At 45.9% G+C, this 20,424-nt stretch overlaps 1 protein-coding gene across 1 annotated transcript in view; it reads left to right on the plus strand.

Annotated features, from left to right (window-relative positions):
- The window catches only part of dgkh (diacylglycerol kinase eta), a 55,883-nt gene that overhangs the window by 29,040 nt on the left and 6,419 nt on the right, over positions 1-20,424 (plus strand). The window contains exons 7-26 of the mRNA XM_022767285.1: positions 1,193-1,325; positions 4,590-4,696; positions 4,975-5,100; positions 6,198-6,300; positions 9,427-9,589; positions 9,695-9,803; positions 10,017-10,238; positions 10,563-10,654; positions 11,023-11,122; positions 11,216-11,525; positions 13,593-13,724; positions 15,604-15,738; positions 16,098-16,215; positions 17,036-17,146; positions 17,288-17,384; positions 17,762-17,869; positions 18,937-19,050; positions 19,140-19,274; positions 19,360-19,520; positions 19,631-19,736. Coding sequence (XP_022623006.1) covers positions 1,193-1,325; positions 4,590-4,696; positions 4,975-5,100; positions 6,198-6,300; positions 9,427-9,589; positions 9,695-9,803; positions 10,017-10,238; positions 10,563-10,654; positions 11,023-11,122; positions 11,216-11,525; positions 13,593-13,724; positions 15,604-15,738; positions 16,098-16,215; positions 17,036-17,146; positions 17,288-17,384; positions 17,762-17,869; positions 18,937-19,050; positions 19,140-19,274; positions 19,360-19,520; positions 19,631-19,736 — 2,682 coding nt within the window. The remainder of the gene's footprint in view (positions 1-1,192; positions 1,326-4,589; positions 4,697-4,974; positions 5,101-6,197; positions 6,301-9,426; positions 9,590-9,694; positions 9,804-10,016; positions 10,239-10,562; positions 10,655-11,022; positions 11,123-11,215; positions 11,526-13,592; positions 13,725-15,603; positions 15,739-16,097; positions 16,216-17,035; positions 17,147-17,287; positions 17,385-17,761; positions 17,870-18,936; positions 19,051-19,139; positions 19,275-19,359; positions 19,521-19,630; positions 19,737-20,424) is intronic.

Here is a 20,424-nt window from a genome sequence, read left to right on the forward strand (position 1 = left end):
AGGGAGTTCCTGTGGAGCCCTTCTCTCCTTATACCAGGCTGTGAGGTCATGAGAGCAGAAACATCAAACATTTAACGCTCCATATTTTCTTCTTCTTCTGTGTTTTATTTGAAGTGTTGATCCATCAGAAGATATAAAAACCATCTCAGTGTAGTTTTACATCTCCTCTCTCAGGCTTCTCTCTGGAGCTCTAGTAACAACAGGTCGGTGAGCCAATCAGAAGAGAGGAGGCTCAGAGCCTCTCACACTGGATGCGTGGCGTCTGCGTCACGGCAGCTGAACGTCTTGCTTTTCATTTCGGCGTCCATGTTAACGGGAAAGCCTCGCAGCTTTGTCACATGTAGAGATTCAATCTCTTGTCTGTTTCTCACGTGACGCGTCTCCCAGCAGAAACACAGAAAAGACCTGATGATGTCATAGTGACATCACACCAGCAACGTCACCTTCTATGTATAGGCTGAATCTGAATATGACACAGACATGAAAAAATATAAATATATTTTTTAGCCATTGTAGCAGCTGCATGTGAAGAAAAAAATATATGAGAAATTAATTTATAATGAAAAGAAATCCAACATTCAGTAACTGTAAACTCTGTCTGACTGTTTTCTGAGTGATCCAATAAAAATATAGCAGATTTCAGGTAAAAACACTCAGAGAAACCAAATCCTGCAAGTTTTAGATGGTGGGTCCAGGTGGGCGGGGCTTGGTGACTGCTTTGTTGTGACATCACAAAGTTCCAGAAGTCCTGACGGCTGGTTTTAAGGCTCAGTTTCTGAATACAGGCTGTGTGCATTTCTCTGTGGACTGAGGCTTTGATACTTTCACAGTATTAATATAGAAGCTAGAGCTGATCTATAATCACACTACACATGGACACAGACCTTTTATATGGGAAAGTTAATTATTTTTATTAAGTAAAAATAACACCCAAGAAATGAATGGAGTGAATGTGAAAAGATGTTGATGTGTGTCTGCTGCAGGAAAATGTTGAAATGATGCATTTATCTTTTATATTTGAAAATGTTCTACTTTCTTATGAAGAAAACAACCAGTAATAGTAACGTGCAGTGATATGTAATGAAAGCTACAGTAGATATGATATATCTGTATATGTTGTTATCATGATATGTGCCTTTCTGTGACTGTCACCCCAGTGCTGCCAACCCTGTTTTAACCTCTCCTTTGCCAGACGGCTCAGTTTAATGTGGAACATTTCTCAGGGATGCACAACTGGTACGCCTGCTCCCACGCACGGCCCACCTTTTGCAACGTCTGTAAAGATAGCTTGTCTGGGGTCACGTCTCATGGCCTCTCTTGTGAAGGTACGTAACACACACACACACACACACACACACACACACACACACCCCAAACACAACACGACACATTTACTGTCTAACACACGTGTTTTCTCATGTAACGGCCTTTAATCCACGGTGTTGCTGACCTTTTTTGAAGGTGTTTATGACTATGTTGAGTAAGTGGATCGTGAGTCATTGCAGTGAGAAAGTTCTTTGTTCGGACGGCTGTCCAAGAGGAGCAGGCTGGGTACGCCGGAGCCAGCGTGAGTCTTTGAAACGCTCTGAGTTTTGTTTCAGCGCGGCACCAATCAAGCCGTTAGCTTCAAGTAGAGGGAGCGAGAAGAGCTGGTGGCGAACCGCCATTTAACGCCGCACAGGCACGGGCATGATGGACGTGTGTTAGCTAGACCGTTTGGATTTTATTTTAGTGTTTCTTCTTGCTGTGAGTGACGCCACATCTCCTCACCTCGCCCGTGAGGGAGCAGTGAAGTCGGGGTGTTAAGGCGAAAAGGGGGTTGATGCTATTTTTTGCTTTCTTTGAGCTGGAGTGTCAGTGACAGGCAGCAGACCTTAATGAGCACCATCTGCATATCCTCTCCTTCTAATTTTGCTAATGTTTCGCCCGGGAGAGTGTGTGTGTGTGTGTGTGTGTGTGTGTGTGTGTGTGTGTGTGTGTGTGTGTGTGTGTGTGTGTGTGTGAAGGCAGTGAGAGCCTCTCCACTCAGTGCTCATTACCCTCCACAATGAGACCCTCTCATATCCAGAGCAGGAGGCTAAACAAAGGGACTCACACCCTCTTTACACCAATGATCAGGTGTGATGCAGCCAGTTGGATTTACCACATTGTGTTGTCAGGTTATGGGATTGCAGGTTAAATCAAGACACACACAATTTTTCAGGCTTATTTAGAAGACTGATCTGCATGAATTAGTGCGGAGGAGAATTAGCCACATGTGCTGTTAGCCGCCGTGCTAACGAAAACAGATGTGTGACGTCTCATCCTCAGGTTGTGGCTCCTGTCGGTGTCGGAGCCTCGGTGTGAGACGCTTCCATCCGTGATTGTTGTTTTTAAAACTTATGTCAGAGCTGCAGCTTCGCTCTCAGAGGAAGGTTTGTGCTGGACAGGTGACAGGTGTGTCGTCAGTGTCTCTGAATGACGTCACAGCAGGAAAAGGGCGGTGTTGTGTTTACATGAATGCTGATCGGAGCTGGAGCCGATAAGTACCTGTTGTGACCCGGGTGTGAATGCTGATTTTTCCCTTTTCAGATAAGATCAGATAATCCTTTATTCAGTCCCTCCAGAATGTCGCGGTGTCGCAATGATTAACTCAAATTCAACCAATCCCCTGTGAGTTCTGCGCGATCTCATCAAAGTTTCCCTCCAGGTGAAGCTCACAGACCGGTCCCAAACCCTCGTCCCACACAGCAGCAAAGTGCCAGTAACAAATTCTGAGAAAGATAAATGATAGATAATAATATGATACGTACAGTTTGATATTTCCAAAAATGTACAAAATAGCAGAGTATGAAGTTTTCCACTGTCCTGAGAGAACCAGTAACAGGAAGACACAGCTGAGATCGCAGCTTCATCAAAACATGGGGTCAACGTGACAGAGGCCGCAAGGTTTTTCTTTCACTGACACACAGCTGTTGTGTTTAATATAGATCTATAGATCCACGGTGAGCACAGGAGTCTCTCAGTACAATCCAATAGGAGCAGAGTGATGCCAAGAGTGTGTGAGGAGGGAGGAGGGAGGGAGGAGAGAGGGGTGAGAGTGTCTCTATTAAACGTCGAGAGCAGCCAGCCAAACAGTTTCACAGCAATCAACACGGCTTAAATTTCCCTTCGATTTCCTGAGCAGGACGCTCGGCGGGGATTGATTCACGCTACCTAGCCACACACACACACACACACACACACACACACACACACAATGTTCTCCTCCAGTCTGGTCTGGTGTGGCCTGGCCATCAACAGACAGTGGTATCATGTCCTCTGGATTCTCTTAATGTTCTGCTAATGCGCTCTAACAGCATTTAGTGGGAGACGAGATTGAAACATCGATTGTTGCTCCCGGATATGACTTTGACTTGATTTGTATATCTTGTGTAGATTGCCTCATGACAACAGTGTTTGTGTGTGTGTGTGTGTGTGTGTGTGTGTGTGTGGGTAAGGGTGGGGTGGCTAAGAAGCAAAGTTCCCCAGAGTGCAGACATTATTCATGAGTTCACTAAGTGGCTCGTCTGTAATGGAGGACGAGGCGGGGGCGTCTCCGTCTTCATCAGAAACACTCACATTTAAATTCCTCATTCACGGTCACCTGCAGTAAACACATTAAAGCCCAACGCATGACGAGCTCCACGTGCACAGACCGAAGCCTGAGGGATTTATATAAGACGACCATCATCTTACTGTTCTTCACTTTGAAGGAAAAGTTCAACGTTTTAGGAAGAATGTTTATTAGTGGACAAGAGTCAGATGAGAGGATTGACAGCACCATGAAGCTAGGAGCTAGGTTAGCTTAGCTTAGCATAAAGAGTGGAAGCAGAGGGAAACTGCTAGCCTGGTTCATAACAGACGCAGTGTCTGTTAGAAACCGGGGTTGAGCTCTGCGTGAAACGCAGCTCGCCTTCATGTCAGTCTGTCAGCACAGGGAGGAAGGAAAAACACACAGCATCATCATCATCATCATCATCATCATCATCATCATCATCATCATCATCATCATCATCATCATCATCATCATCATCATCACGTGGTCGGCTCTGTCCTCAGCTGCTGACGTGCTAATGATCACCTGACGCAGGTATCCAGCTTCACACAGAGCTGTGTAGACGTGTCAGTGCAGCAGGTTATTTTCAACGTGGAGCTGGACCCGTCTGGTTCCTGTGTGGTCCAGTTGCAGGGTTCAGGTCTGAGTTAGTCTTCCTGTTGCTGTGATGTGGAGCAAAGTCCTCGTCTGTCAGACACGTATGTGCAGCACAGGATCAGGGAAGTTAGTAATTACGCCCACTGACATCTCATTAGGGCTGGATTCATTAAAGCTCTGTACTTACAGGGGCGTGTCCGTCCCTGAATCATCCGTCAGTGTCAGAATCAGTGAAATTCTGCATTTTACATTCATTTTATGCAGAATTAGCTTTTTAAACTGACGTCTGACACGTCTGTGCATTGACCGCAGGTCACAGCCCTGTTCAGCTCTGATTTACAGAGAAGCTGCTGAGGTTTACAGGTGGAGAACGTCAGACTGACGGAGGTGTGTGCTGAACGCTTGTGTTTTTCAGTGTGTAAATTCAAAGCCCACAAACGCTGTGCCGTCAGAGCCACCAACAACTGTAAGTGGACCACCCTGGCCTCCATAGGGAAGGACATCATTGAGGATGAGGACGGGGTAAGTTTCACGTTAACAGTCTTTCCTTTATGACAGATCTTCAGGAACTGTGGAGGAACTCTTGCTTTCTGACATTTGATGGTTGATTTTCTGGGGGAATACTGAAGTGTTTTCATTGTATTGTGGTAAATTTGCTTATTTTAAAGAGTGAATATTGATGCAGAGCTTCAGCTTCCAGCCACTAAATCCTTTTCACGTACAGTTCATGGACTCATTGCTCTGAGAGAGAAGAGACACTGTGTGTTTGAACTGTGTGTGTGTGTGTGTTGAACCTACAGATTGCGATGCCTCACCAGTGGTTGGAAGGCAACCTGCCCGTCAGTGCCAAGTGTGCTGTGTGTGATAAGACGTGTGGCAGCGTGCTCAGACTGCAGGACTGGCGCTGCCTCTGGTGTAAAGCTATGGTGAGGCTTCTGTCACTGAAACATGAAGTTTAAAATGTTTGAACAGAATCTGAAGAAACTTTAAAGAGGATTAAAATCATCACACAAGAAGCTGGTGGAACGTCTCCTGGTGCAGATCACTTCCTGTCCCTCCATCAGTTTTCTATTATAGACTTACAGCCTGTACACAAATATAATATATTGAATCTCCATATATAAAATATATGTACATGTAAAATATGAAAGGCCATCATAGATATTTTTAATATATGTACATATACAAACCACTGAGTATTTCATATATGTTATAAACTTATATCTTCATAGATCCAGAGGATGTCTGTATGTCTGTAATAATAATAATAATAAACTTTATTTCACCTTTCATACAAGAAACGCAGCACAAAGTGCTTCACATGAGTAAAAGACATGAGTGTAAAATGAGATGAAATAAAGAAGAGAATAATAAATCATGTGATAAGAGGTTTAGAAGAAGTGCAGAGCAACGTGCAGAATGTCAGAGTTAAAGTTAAAGATAAGTGAGTGTCAGTGAGCTGCTGATGTCTACAGATGCTGCGCTCCACAGCTTTGGGCTTTAACCTTATAGACATACAGTATATGGTGACATCACGCCTGATATATGGTGACATCACGCCTTATATATGGTGACATCACGCCTGATATAGAGACACATATGGTCATATATCACATTTCTTTCTGTCTCACATATTCAAGACCTAATCAGTTATTTTACAGTGTTTCTGTCTGTATTTCCCAGTGTGTAAGTGTGTGTGTAAGTGTGTGTGTAAATGTGTGTAAGTGTGTGTGTAAGTGTGTGTAAGTGTGTCTGGAGTGTAGTTTGTTTGTGGATGTGTAGATTTTGTCTTTTTATATTTGCAGTCCTTTTCTCTGTTATAAAGAGTCGATCACTTTTTAAATGTTATTTTTATTCTTATTTTTCACAGGGACACTTTACGTCCTCGAACATAACCAGAAGTTATATTAACCATTAAAACAACAGCCAATCAGACAGCTGACAGCTGTTGTGTATTAATGTGAGAGAAAATAATAAAAACCACGTGGTGAATGATCATGTTTGTTTGCTGCTGTTCCTCCAGGTGCACACAGCCTGCATGGACCTGTACCCTCGCAAGTGTCCTCTGGGTCAGTGCAAAGTCTCCATCATTCCCCCTACAGCGCTCAACAGCATCGACTCAGACGGTAGGCACCACACACACACACACACAATCACCTGTGCAATCAGGCTGACTCACTCAGAGGGTCAGAGGTCGATGTCAGACGGCCCCTATGAGCAATCGCCACATTTCAGAGGTGAATAAATGAGATTTCACCCCATTTGGTCGGGCAATGTCTTCTCTCTGAACTTTGACCTTCCGCTCCTTCACGTGGAGGAGACGGCAGCGGGGGAGGGAGGGATGATTCACTCTCGGTTTGATGGAGGCGACGAGGTCCCGTTCAGACACATCGCACACACACACAGCCGTCCAGAAGTCTGAGACCAGGTTTCTCATTCTCACAAACAGCTGGAGCGTGTGGCGGGAAACAGAACGACAGACAGTGTCATTATTTCCCCTCAGGGTAATTGATCTCAGCATCAGATCCGCACTCCGTTATCAGCTTCCTGCTAGTCATAAGTGGTATTAGACAGGGACAGGGCAGCTGCTCCAGGAAACCGGCTGTTTCTTGTGAAGCCAGGTGGTTTAAAAATAGCCTCATCTGACAGGTCGGTACACACCTCCGCTTTAAATAGAGCTGCAATCAAGACGTGTGTGTGAGGAGAATTATAATTAGACGGCTCCCGGCTCGCTGTCAAAGTGAGTGCACAGACACCACCGAAGAAGAAGAGCTCTGCAGAAAGATACGAAGAACCTCAAGGCTCACTGTTCAACATTGTGTGTGTGTTTGTGTGTGTGTTTGTGTGTGTGTGTGTGTGTGTGTGTGTGTGTTTGTGTGTGTGTTTGTGTGTGTGTTTGTGTGTGTGTGTGTGTGTGTGTGTTTGCCAGAGCCCACATTAAACTCATTCTAGATGGAGATCAGCACCTGCAAGACAGATTCAGATAAGCATGTGTGATTGTATTACTGTTGCTGAAACCACACATACACACACACACACACACACACACACACACACACACACATACAGTCAGTGAGTCTGTGAAAAGCTGGCATCGGCTAATTGGTAGATGGATGAGAGAGAGGGAGGGAGGGAGGATGGGGAATCCAGATTAATGGAGGATAAGACAAAAACAGAAAAAAGGAATAAAGGAAAATAAAAGATCTCCCTCTCTCTGTCTCTCTCTCTCTCTCTCTCTCTCTCTCTCTCTCTCTCTCTCTCCACCTCCTCACGTGCCAGTACCCCCTCTGCCCAATTGCAGGCTGGGAAGAGTTTGGTTGTTATTGGCTGGGGGGCAGAGTGGAGCACGTGCTGGAGCGTCGTGACTCCCCCTCCCCTCCTTTCCTGTCCTCTCTCCTTCTCTTCCACTCTCCCTCGCTCCATCCATCCTTCACTGACAACATCACGGGGGGGGGGGGGAAATCAAAGAGAGCAGACAGAGATTAGAGGGAAGAAGTGAAGGAGGATGAAGAGGAGGGTGGAGGCTCGAACATGAGACGGTGTTTGTGGAAGAACAGAAACGTCTTGTTGCTCGTCTACAGAGTTTGTGTTGATGCTCAACTGCGCAGAGAGACGAGTATGTCATGTGTTTGTCTTCTGGTTGTCGATTGCTCGTTGATTGTTTGTCATTTTTTTCTTGTGTTTGTCGTTTGTATGTCGTGTGTTCATTGTTTGCATGTCGTGTGTTTGTTGTTTGTCGTCTGTTTGTCGTTTGTCATTTGTTTGTCGTATTCGTCATTTGTTTGTCGTGTTTTTTTGTTTGTCGTTTGTTGTGTTTGTCGTTTGTTGTGTTTGTCGTTTGTTTGTCGTTTGTCGTGTTTGGCGTTTGTTTGTCGTGTTTGGCGTTTTTTTGTCGTTTGTTTGTCATTTGTTTATCAGGTTTATCATTTGTTTTTTGTTTGTCGTTTGCTTTTTGTTTGTTGTGTTTGTCTTTTGTCTGTCGTGTGTTTGTCATTTGTTTGTCATTTGTTCGTCGTGTTTGTTGTTTGTATGTCGTGTGTTCGTTGTTTGTATGTCGTGTATTTGTGTGTCGTGTTTGTCGTTTGTTTGTCGTTTGTTTATCGGGTTTGTCATTTGTTTTTTGTTTAACATTTGTCTGTCGTGTGTTTGTCATTTGTTTGTTGTATTTGTTGTGTGTTTGTTGTGTGTTTGTTGTGTGTTTGTTTCCATTTGTCGTTTGTTTGTCGTTTGTTGTGTGTTTGTTGTCTGTTGTTTGTTTCCATTTGTCGTTTGTTTGTCGTTTGTTGTGTGTTTGTTGTCTGTTGTTTGTTTCCATTTGTCGTTTGTTTGTCGTTTGTTGTGTGTTTGTTGTCTGTTGTTTGTTTCCATTTGTCGTTTGTTTGTCGTTTGTTGTGTTTGCCGTTTGTCGTGTTTGGTGTTTGTTTGTCGTGTTTGTTGTTTTTTTGTCATTTGTCGTTTGTTTGTCATTTGTTTATCGGGTTTGTCATTTGTTTTTTGTTTGTCGTGTTTGTCGTTTGTCTGTCATGTGTTTGTCATTTGTTTGTCGTGTTTGTTGTTTGTTTGTCGTGTGTTTGTTGTTTGTCGTTTGTTTCCATTTGTCGTTTGTTGTGTTTGTTGTTTGTAATTTGTTTGTCATTTGTTTTTTGTTTGTCGTGTTTGACGTTTTTTGTTTGTCGTGTTTGTCATGTATTTGTTGTGAATAGAATACATGTACACAAACATGATGATAGCACTGGGTGAAAATGGGACACTTGAGAAGCTTGTGAACAGGATACAGTCACTGCATGTACAAAATACAACTTCAGCCACAAAATACTTAAATCCTACAACCTTAAAAAGAAAAACATCAGTCCATCATTTATCAGTCTCATAGGGGAGACACACACAATCAGCAATAAATGGTAGATAGAAAATAACAGCAAAAATAATAATTAACAATAAATATAATAGCTGTACAGTAACCAGTTGTGAAGACCCCAGCCTTTCAGGGTTTAGACAAGTTTAAACATATTTGACGTTTTCACAGTGTTATCAGGTTCATTCACACCTGTTGACCACAGCACACCTCACTACAAGTTTATGTCATTTATCTTCAACACAACTTTACACATGACAGACGTTACATTCAGAACTTCAAGAAACTGTGACAGTGTTAAAGAGGGTCAGTGGGGGCGCTTACTGTGACCATGATCTTACACTTTTCGCTTGAAGCATTAACCAGGTGTTTTGTTGCTGTTGCTGTGTATCCTCAGGATTCTGGAAAGCCACCTGTCCCCCCTCCTGTGCCAGTCCGCTCCTGGTTTTTGTCAATTCCAAAAGCGGAGACAACCAGGGAGTGAAGTTCCTACGACGCTTCAAGCAGCTCCTGAACCCGGCTCAGGTCTTTGACCTGGTCAACGGCGGGCCGCACCTCGGGTGAGTGTCGATGTGTCCAGATGCAGACACATAAAAAACATCCATAAATAAGCTTTTTATGTCGTTGTGGAAATCTGAAGTGTGCGTGTGTTTGTGTGTTTTCAGTCTGCGCCTGTTTCAAAAGTTCGACAACTTCCGGATCCTGGTGTGCGGGGGGGACGGCAGCGTGGGCTGGGTCCTGTCAGAGATCGACAAACTCAACCTACACAAACAGGTAAGACACAGTGTGACAGACGAGGAGGGACGTCAACAGCTGTCATGAACAAAATGAAGCTGCACAGAGAGAGAATGATGTGTGTGTGGTCATGGTCGTCTTAAAGACACACACCTATTATACACACACCAGCAGTCACACACACACACACACACACACACGCTGCCAGCCTCTATTCCCTGATGCCAAATAAACCCTCTGCTCGTGTTTCAGTGCCAGCTGGGGGTGTTGCCGTTGGGAACGGGCAACGACCTGGCGCGGGTGCTGGGCTGGGGCCCGTCATGTGACGACGACACCCAGCTGCCCCAGATCCTGGAGAAGTTAGAGCGGGCGAGCACCAAGATGCTGGACCGCTGGAGCATCATGACCTACGAGATCAAGATCCCGCCCAAACACAGCTGCCCCACCACGCCTGAGGGAGCCGACGACTGCCAGGTATTCGGAGGAGCTGACAGACATTCACATGCTTCAGTAGACACAGTGAAACCCAGCAGGGCCTCCAGACAGACAGGGCAGAGTGGAAGGAGCTGAGCGCTCGCTGGAAACACTGTGACATTTTCAATTCAGGTTCAGCTGAGGTTCAAAAGTCGACAGAGGAAGAGACATTTCTACTGAATAAGACATCCTCATTCTCTACTTAATAAAAATCTGCTGCATTTTAAGTACTGATGAGAAAAATGGCAGAAGATTTACTTGTAGTTGTTTTATAACGGTAATAAACAAACATTTAATGTCTTTTTTAATGTATTTTCTCTCCAGTTTCATATTTCTGCCTATGAAGACTCAGTAGCTGCTCACCTCACGAAGATCCTCAACTCTGAGCAGCACTCTGTGGTCATCTCCTCTGCCAAGTGAGTGACGTGACGTGACGTGACGTGGCATGACGACATGACCCCAAAGAGACACAAAATCACCAACTACAGACATTTTTTAACACGTGTGGGTTTCATTTGTATATTTCAGAAACTCCTTTTCTTTTATATAAAGGATAAAATGACAAAATAAGCAACAAACAGCTGCAGACAAATTATTCAAAAATAAAAATAAAAACACAGTAAGAAATATGAAAAATAAGAAGATATAAAAACCATCTCAGTGTAGTTTTACATCTCTTCTCTCAGCCTTCTCTCTGAGATTCTGAGTGGAGGAGGGATACGACCACAAGGAGGAGGATCTAGTCCTTGTCAGTGAACTGTGATGTTTCCCTCCTCTCTCTCAGGATCCTGTGTGAAACAGTGAAGGATTTCGTTGCCAAAGTGGGGAAAGCCTATGAAAAAAGCTCAGAGAATGCAGAGGAGTGTGACACCATGTCTCTCAAAGTAAGCCTCACAAACAAAGTTGTTAACACCCATCATCCCTGTAAATGACATTTCTGCTAATTAGCTGCCTCCACTCTGCACCGCCCCACCCAGTGTGCCATCCTGAACGAGAAACTGGACTCCCTCCTTCAGACCCTCAACACAGAGTGCCAGGCTCTGCCTCCGCTCCCCCACTCCACCCCTCCCATCGTAGAGGAGGAGGAGGAGGACGAGGAGGAGGAGGGGGAGGAGGAGGCCAGCGAGGAGAGCCTGACGGAGCTGAAGGAGAAGCTGGAGGAGGAGGAGACGGAGAAAGGAGGAGGAGGGTCCCCGCACCAGCTGTTCAAGAGCAGGGAGCAGCTGATGCTGAGGGCCAACAGTCTGAAGAAGGCAGTGAGGCAGATCATAGAGCAGGCGGAGAGAGGTGAACACACACTGAACACACACTGAACACACACTGAACTCAAACGCTGAACACAAGCACTGAACACAAATGCTGAAAACACGCTGAACACACGCTGAACACAAACGCTGAACACACGCTGAACACATGCTGAACACACACTGAACACACGCTGAACACAAACGCTGAACACACGCTGAACACTGAACACAAACGCTGAACACACACTGAACACAAACGCTGAACACAAACGCTGAACACACGCTGAACATAAACGCTGAACACAAACGCTGAACACAAACGCTGAACACACACTGAACACACACTGAACACACACTAAACACACACTGAACACACGCTGAACACACGCTGAACACAAACGCTGAACACAAGCACTGAACACAAATGCTGAACACACGCTGAACACACACTGAACACAAACGCTGAACACACTGAACACAAACGCTGAACACAAGCGCTGAACACAAGCACTGAACACAAATGCTGAACACACACTGAACACATGCTGAACACAAACGCTGAACACACGCTGAACACAAACGCTGAACACACACTGAACACACACTGAACACACACTGAACACACACTAAACACACACTGAACACACGCTGAACAAACGCTGAACACAAACGCTGAACACAAACGCTGAACACACGCTGAACACAAACGCTGAACACACCGAACACACGCTGAACACACACTAAACACACGCTGAACACAAACGCTGAACACAAGCACTGAACACAAATGCTGAACACAAATGCTGAACACACGCTGAACACAAACGCTGAACACAAACGCTGAACACACACTGAACACACGCTGAACACTGAACACAAATGCTGAACACACACTGAACACACGCTGAACACAAACGCTGAACACTGAACACAAACGCTGAACACACACTGAACACACACTGAACATAAACGCTGAACACAAACGCTGAACACTGAACACAAACGCTGAACACACACTGACACAAACGCTGAACACACACTGAACACAAACGCTGAACACAAACGCTGAACACATGCTGAACACAAACACTGAACACACACTGAACACACACTGAACACTGAACACACGCTGAGCACAAACTGAACACACACTGCACACACTGAACACACACTGAACACACACTGAACACACGCTGAACAGACGCTACACACGCTGAACACACACTGAACACACACTGCACACACTGAACACACACTGAACACACACTGAACACTGAACACACGCTGAACACACACTGAACACACTGAACACAAACTGAACAGATGCTACACACGCTGAACACACACTGAACACACACTGCACACACACTGCACACACTGAACACACACTGAACAGATGCTACACACGCTGAACACACACTGAACACACACTGAACACACACTGCACACACTGAACACACACTGAACACACATTGAACACACACTGAACAGACGCTACACACGCTACACATGCTGAACACACGCTGAACACACACTGAAAACACGCTTAACACACACTGAACACACGCGAAACACACTGAACACATGCTGAACACACACTGAACACTCACTGAACAGACGCTACACACGCTACACATGCTGAACACACACTGAACACACACTGCACACACTGAACACACACTGAACACACACTGAACACACACTGAACACACACTGCACACACTGAACACGCGCTGAACACACACTGAACAGATGCTACACACGCTACACATGCCGAACACACGCTGAACACACACTGAAAACACGCTGAACACACACTGAACATACACTGAACACACCCTGAACACACACTGAACACACTGAACACATGCTACACATGCTACACATGCTGAACACACGCTGAACACACGCTGAACACACACTGAACGCTGAACACACTGAACATACTGAACACACACTGAACGCTGAACACACACTGAACACACACTGAACACACACTGAACACACTGAACACACTGAACACCCAGCTGACCCACAGTCTCACTGTCTGTTCCGCCAGACAAACACACACCTGACTGTCCTCTCCTCCCCCGTCTCCTCCCTGCAGTGGTGGACGAGCAGAATGCCCACACGGACGACACCGAGCTGCCGTCCCCCCTCGAGTTCAGGAAGGACAGCGAGGAGGAGAACAGGGACAGCGAGAAGGACGAGGACACCAAGGAACTGGAAGCAGTGCCCTGTAAGTCCAGCTCTGTGTCAGACCTCTGACCTGGTCCTGCTCCAAGTCTGAGACCAGGGCCCGGTTTCACAAAAACCTTTAAGTTAAAGGGATAGTTTGGGTTTCTTATGTGCTCTACCAGGTGAGCCACTGAGGAGCCCCTTAGTGTTATACTTAAGGAATCACTTAAAGTCAGTTCAGACCTTAGAGACCAAACTAAGGATAAAAACTGAAGGTTCCTGTGATTGTATCTTAACAACATGTCTGAGTTCATGGTGATAAATGAAGAGGTTGAAAATTACGACAAGAGTTTGAACCTGATGGAGCGTCAATGAGAGGAAGTGATTTCTCTCTATAGATCTGATCGGCATCAGTCTGTGATTGGATCTGATCACTCCTCTTCAGCGCCTCTACAGTTAATGACGCTCTGTGGTTTGATGCTTCGGGATCTTTCCAGTCGATTATCGCTCAAGTATTTCATGTCGATCGATCAGCTGTGTGAGGGTCAGACGCTCTGACCGTCTGCTGAACACTGGGCTGAGGTTTCCATGACAACAACAGGAGGAGGGAGAGAGAGCGCCGCACTTCTTTAATGTTCTTCTTTTAAGACATTTTTTTTACTTCTGGCAACTTTGTTCACAGGTAGCGCTAATGTTAGCAAACTAACGGTCTCCATGGAAACTGTAGAATTTTACTGCTGTAAAATCTCTTTTGTTGCTGCAAATACCTTAACAAAGGAAACCCTTTAAGAGGTTCTGTACAACAACCTTCAGTAACTCCCTCAGCTAAGGAGAAAGTATGTGTTCAGCGTCAGACTTAAGAAGGAAACTTAAGGGGTTTTGGGCAGCTGGCCTCTGGATCCTACTTGATGCATTTCCATCCGGCGCCTTGTAACTTGTCCTGTTTCCTGTTTGAGTCCCCATGCTTCCACTCTGCCAACTGTCATTTATTAATTAGTGGTTGAAACCTATTTTGAATTTGACTTTACTTTTCTCTGCTGACAGTGGAGAACATGAAAAGAGACAAAGATGGAGGAAGATTATTCTTCTCTGTGAAGTGAATAGGAAATCACACAGGATTTAAATGTCACCACCTTGTGGACATCACGCTCTCTGCAGCTCAGAGAACCAGACACACAGCTAATGGAAAAAAAAAAAAGTGCTGCTGACGCAAATGATGTTTCCTGTCATAAATAAACTGAAGGATTAGTGGTAAAAGTGCGTGGAGAAGCCCGTCTCTCCTGTGATGTTCCACCTCTCGCCCCGGGCCGAGCTGTTTATCTCTCCGCTCTGTGGCAACGGAAAACTTCTTTAATAATAAATGATGGTACCTGTGGAAACTGTGGCGGCGGGGGCCACTGTAAAGTCTGTTTATGTGCATCTGTACGTGTGGCGGCTTTGTATGTAGATGCACATGTGTGTTACTGTGTGAATGTGCCTCTACAGGAGTGTGTGTGTGTGTGTGTGTGTGTGGGTGTGTGTGTGTGTGTGTGTGCTGGCCACAGGATGTGTTATTGTCTTAGGGGCAGAAGTTCTTCCTGTTTATCATGGAGCTGCTTCCTTCCTTCCACACATTTTTCAGCCGTTGGCGGCATCAGTCAAACCCTCTGCTTTGTGTCCTCTCCTTGTTTCCTCTCGTTGCCTCCTTACTCCTTCCTGACCTGGACACAAATCAGAAAACACTCGACGTGAACACAAGAGACTGTGACTTGTGGTTTGGTCAAATCCTAATGTTTCTGTGAATGTCAGTGTCACATGATGTCGACTCTCTCACATTCAAACATTCAGAAGATGTCGTTGTGGATGAATCTGAAGACAAGAGAAGCTACACATAACAGTGTGTGTGTGTGTGTGTGTGTGTGTGTGTGTGTGTGTGTGTGTGTGTGTGTGTGTGTGTCCAGCTGCAAAGAGTCCGTGTTCTCCAACAGAGAGGAGGGTGAGTCGCAGCACTCAGTCCTACGGCTCCTTCACCATCACCCCGTTCACCACCAGCAAGGAGAACCTCCCCGTGCTCAACACACGCATCATCTGCCCTGGTACACACACACACACATACACACACACACACGCACATACACACACACACACACACACTCACACACATACACACACACAAACACACACACACACACATACACATACACCACATACACACAACACAGCACAAACACACCACACCACACACCACACACAAACCACACGAACACGCAACATACAATAACACACACACACACACACACACACACACACACACACATACACAGACGATAAGTTTTATATGTTAAAATGTCCATACAGCGCAAAGACATTTCAACTCAGCTCTGTTTGTGTGTGCGTGTGCGTGTGCATGTGTGTGTGTGTGTGTGTGCGTGTGTGTGTGCGTGTGTGTGTGCAGGCTTGCGGGCAGGTCTGGCTGCCTCCATCGCTGGCAGCTCCATCATTAGCAAGATGCTGCTGGCGAACATCGACCCCTTCGGAGCCACGCCTTTCATCGACCCCGACCTGGACTCACTGTGAGAGACACATCTGTCTGTCTCTACACATCTGTCTGTCTCTACATCTGTCTGTCTCTCCACATCTGTCTGTCTCTACATCTGTCTGTCTCTCCACATCTGTCTGTCTCTACATCTGTCTGTCTCTACAATCTGTCATTCTCTAAGTCCACATCTTGTTCTGATCTTCTTACATCTGTCTTGTCGCTCACATCTGTCGCAACTTATTATGTTCTGTCTGTCTCTACATCCTGTCTCCCATCTGTCTGCTACATCTTTGTCTCAGTCTGCTTTCACATCTGTCTGTCTCCATGTCTCTCTCTCTGTCTTCACATCTGTCTGTCCTCCTGCTACAATCTGTCTGTCTCTCCTTTCTTTACATCTGTCTGTCCTCTACACAATCCTGTCTATCTCTACATTCTGTCTGTCTCTCCAACATCTGTCTGTCCTCTCATCTGTTCCTGTCTCTCCACATCTGTCTGTCCTCTACATCTTGTCTTTTTCTCTCACATCTGTCTGTCTCTACACCTGTCTCTCCTCACATCTGTCCTGTTCTAATCTGTCTGTCTCTACACATCTGTCTATCTCTACATCTGTCTGTCTCTCCACATCTGTCTGTCTCTACATCTGTCTCTACATCTGTCTTCTCTCTACATCTGTCCTTTCTCTACACATCTGTCTGTCTCTACATCTGTCTCTACATCTGTCTGTCTCTACATCTGTCTCTCTGTTTATCTTTGATGTGTGAGTTTGTGAGCCACTGACTCTGTGTGTGTGTGGTGTTGGTGTGTGTGTGGTGTGTGTGTGTGTGTGTGTGTGTGTGTGTGGTTGTTGCGCACAGAGAGGGCTACATGGAGAAGTGTGTGATGAACAACTACTTTGGAATCGGCCTTGATGCTAAAATCTCCCTGGAGTTCAACAACAAGCGAGAGGAGCATCCGGAGAAATGCAGGTGAGAAGAATAATCCAACACACCAACGTATGAATATGTTGTTAATAGAATCTAACGACATGAGTGTGATGGTGTAAAGTGAGAGAGAGGAGGAGGTGTCTGATTCTCTGGTACCTGAACACATCCTGTGCTCCCTCTCAGGAGTCGGACCAAGAACATGATGTGGTACGGTGTTCTGGGCACGAAGGAGCTTCTGCAGAGAACCTACAAGAACCTGGAGCAGAAGGTCCAGCTGGAGGTGAGACAGCTGAGCGTGACGGTTCAAAAGGTTTAATGAGCTGAGACACCTGAGTGGGTCTGAAAGACAGCTGAAGCCTGGAGCAGCGGCTGCGTCCACACCACGACGCTTTCGCTTCAGAAACTCTGCTGGTCCTGTGTTAGGCGGAAAACTCCGGGGTTGGGTTTTTACTTCAGGTCCAGAAGTAACAATTAAAGTTTAAGCAATTTAAAAGTTCATTAAAATACCATTTTTTCCATCTTGTACAAAATTATTTTCAATAAAGCTTCATTTTTAGGAAGTTATAATGAAATGAAAGGGACACTGGTGTGAGACAGAGTTTTATATATATATATTGGGCTTCTGAGCTCTGACTGGTTCTTTCTCGTGGTTCCCAGTGTGACGGTCAGTACATCCCCCTGCCCAGCCTCCAGGGCATCGCTGTCTTAAACATTCCCAGCTACGCAGGCGGGACCAACTTCTGGGGCGGCACCAAGGAGGACGACGTGAGTACATGTACCATCCTCCAGATGTTCACCCCCCCCCCTTCTCTCTCTCTCTCTCTCTCTCTCTCTCACTGGGAAGACAACCTGGATCCTGGTTTAACATGACCCTGACAGCCTGGAGGTGGAGCGGTGGTTACAGAGATGTTTGTCCTTGTTTGTTTAAGGCTCCGAGCACAAGGGCTGCTGAGGGATTAGAGTGTCAGTTTACACACACACACACACACACACACACACACACACGCGTCCCTGCAGAGGTTACCCTTGGACACACACATACAGTATGTGCATTTGGTGTTATGTAACTGTTTTGCTGGAGAGGAGGAAACAGAAACAGGGAGAGGACATTTAGTTAAACTTAGTCATCATGCGCGCACACACACACACACACACACACACAGACACACACACAGACACACGCACACACACACAGACACACACACAGACACACACACACACAGACACACACACAGACACACGCACACACACACAGACACACACACACACACACACAGACACACACACAGACACACACACACACACACACAGACACACACACACACACACACACACACACACACACACACAGACGTACATTACAATCATAAGTTGTCTCCTGGTTTCATCTGCTGTGGTTTCCCTCTAGTGGCCGCAGCCCTGAACAACAACACGGAGCCTCTCTGACCTTTTCATGGGCAGTTTCCTGAGCACAGATCAATACCGGACTCTTTGTGGGAGCTTCTTCTTTCAGAAACGATGCATTTCTCATTCAGGCTCCGGATGAACTGAGCTGGCCGGGAGGGAAATGTCTCCTCTGAGGGACAGAGATGTGCGCTCACAAATCCTCCCTGTCACAGTTACATTAAAGGCTGGTTTTAAGGCTCAGTTTCTGAATACAGGCTGTGTGCATTTCTCTGTGGACTGAGGCTTTGATACTTTCACAGTATTAATATAGAAGCTAGAGCTGATCTATAATCACACTACACATGGACACAGACCTTTACACTGGAGGAGCTTTCATGAACTTCTTCAGTAGAAACTGATGCTTCCTGACTGTGATCTTTGTGCAGATCTTCTGCGCTCCGTCCTTTGACGATAAGATCCTGGAAGTCGTGGCTGTGTTTGGGAGTATGCAGATGGCCGTGTCCAGAGTCATCAAACTGCAACACCACCGCATAGCACAGGTGAGGACACACACTAAGAACAATACACAAGTGAAAGTACACACGTGAGGAATATGTGTAGCTGATGTTTGTTTCTTTGGCTGAACTAGTGTCGAACAGTGAAGATTACCATCCTGGGAGATGAGGGCGTTCCCATTCAGGTGGACGGTGAGGCCTGGATCCAGCCGCCGGGAGTCATCAAGATCCAGCACAAGAACCGGGCTCAGATGCTCACCAGAGACCGGGTGAGACTCAGAGAGGGAGGGGGTGGGGGAGTGGAGGTAAAGAACAGTTTCACATGACGTCCTCCTCCTTTGATTCTCCCTGCAGGCGTTTGAGAACACGTTGAAGTCGTGGGAAGACAAGCTGAAGTACGATAAGCCTCCTCTGCGGCCTCACCTCTACCCACAGCAGTCTGTGGACCTGGCCACGGAGGAGGAGGCCGCCCTGGTGCAGATGTGCGCCCGAGCTGCAGAGGAGCTCATCACAAGGTAAACACGTTCAGCCATGAATATCAGGTCTCACCCCAGAGGCTTTACGGACGTACGAAGAATCCAGGCAGTGAATCCCACCCTCTGACATGTGCTCCGTCTGATCACAGGATATGTGAGGCTGCAAAGACCAATGGGCTTTTAGAGCAGGAGCTGGCTCATGCTGTTAATGCTGCATCTCACGCCATCAACAAGACACACCCCAAGTTTCCAGAGGTGAGCAACTCAACATGCAGCTGTTTTTATTCTGGGCGAGCTTTAGGATGTTGCTGCATTTCAGATTCAAACAAACACTGTCAGGAATAAATCTTCTAAGAATCTCCTCAGAGGCGGCAGCTGCAGTTTAACCTTGTTGAGACGTTGCACACATGGAAGTCACAGGGAGATTTCTACTGTCTGAATATTGTGTGTGTGTGTGTGTGTGTGTGTGTGGTAGAGACAGACAGTATATTGGTTTATTGTAAATATCACTGAAGCTGTGGGGGTGACTCAGGGTTCGTCACCTCGGGTTAGCCAGCTCTTTCTGGGGAGGTACTTCATTCTGTGTATTATTTTGGCCTGAAGTTGTTGCTTCCAATATAATTTTTTCCTGGTAATAATAGATGACCTCACTGATAAGTCAGTGTTTTGACTTTGGTTTTGGGACCAAGGCAGAAAAACTCCTTGTACCTTTGTGTTGCGCTCCCTCTCCTGTGGACTGGAGCGTAACGTACAGGAGGCCGGTAACCCTCATGTGATTTCAGGCTGAGCTTTAAGAAGTCGTGACAAAACAAAAATAACTTCAAATATATTCTAACTTACTGTCTGTAGTATTAAGAATTGTTCACTTTTAGCTGCTTCTTTACAGTTCTCACGGTTCGTTTGTTTCACATGTTGCTGCACATTAAACCACTAAAACGATCCT

The sequence above is a fragment of the Seriola dumerili genome, unplaced genomic scaffold (genome assembly GCF_002260705.1).
Source record: "Seriola dumerili isolate Sdu_G_001 unplaced genomic scaffold, Sdu_1.0 BDQW01001125.1, whole genome shotgun sequence".
Taxonomy (NCBI): domain Eukaryota; kingdom Metazoa; phylum Chordata; class Actinopteri; order Carangiformes; family Carangidae; genus Seriola; species Seriola dumerili.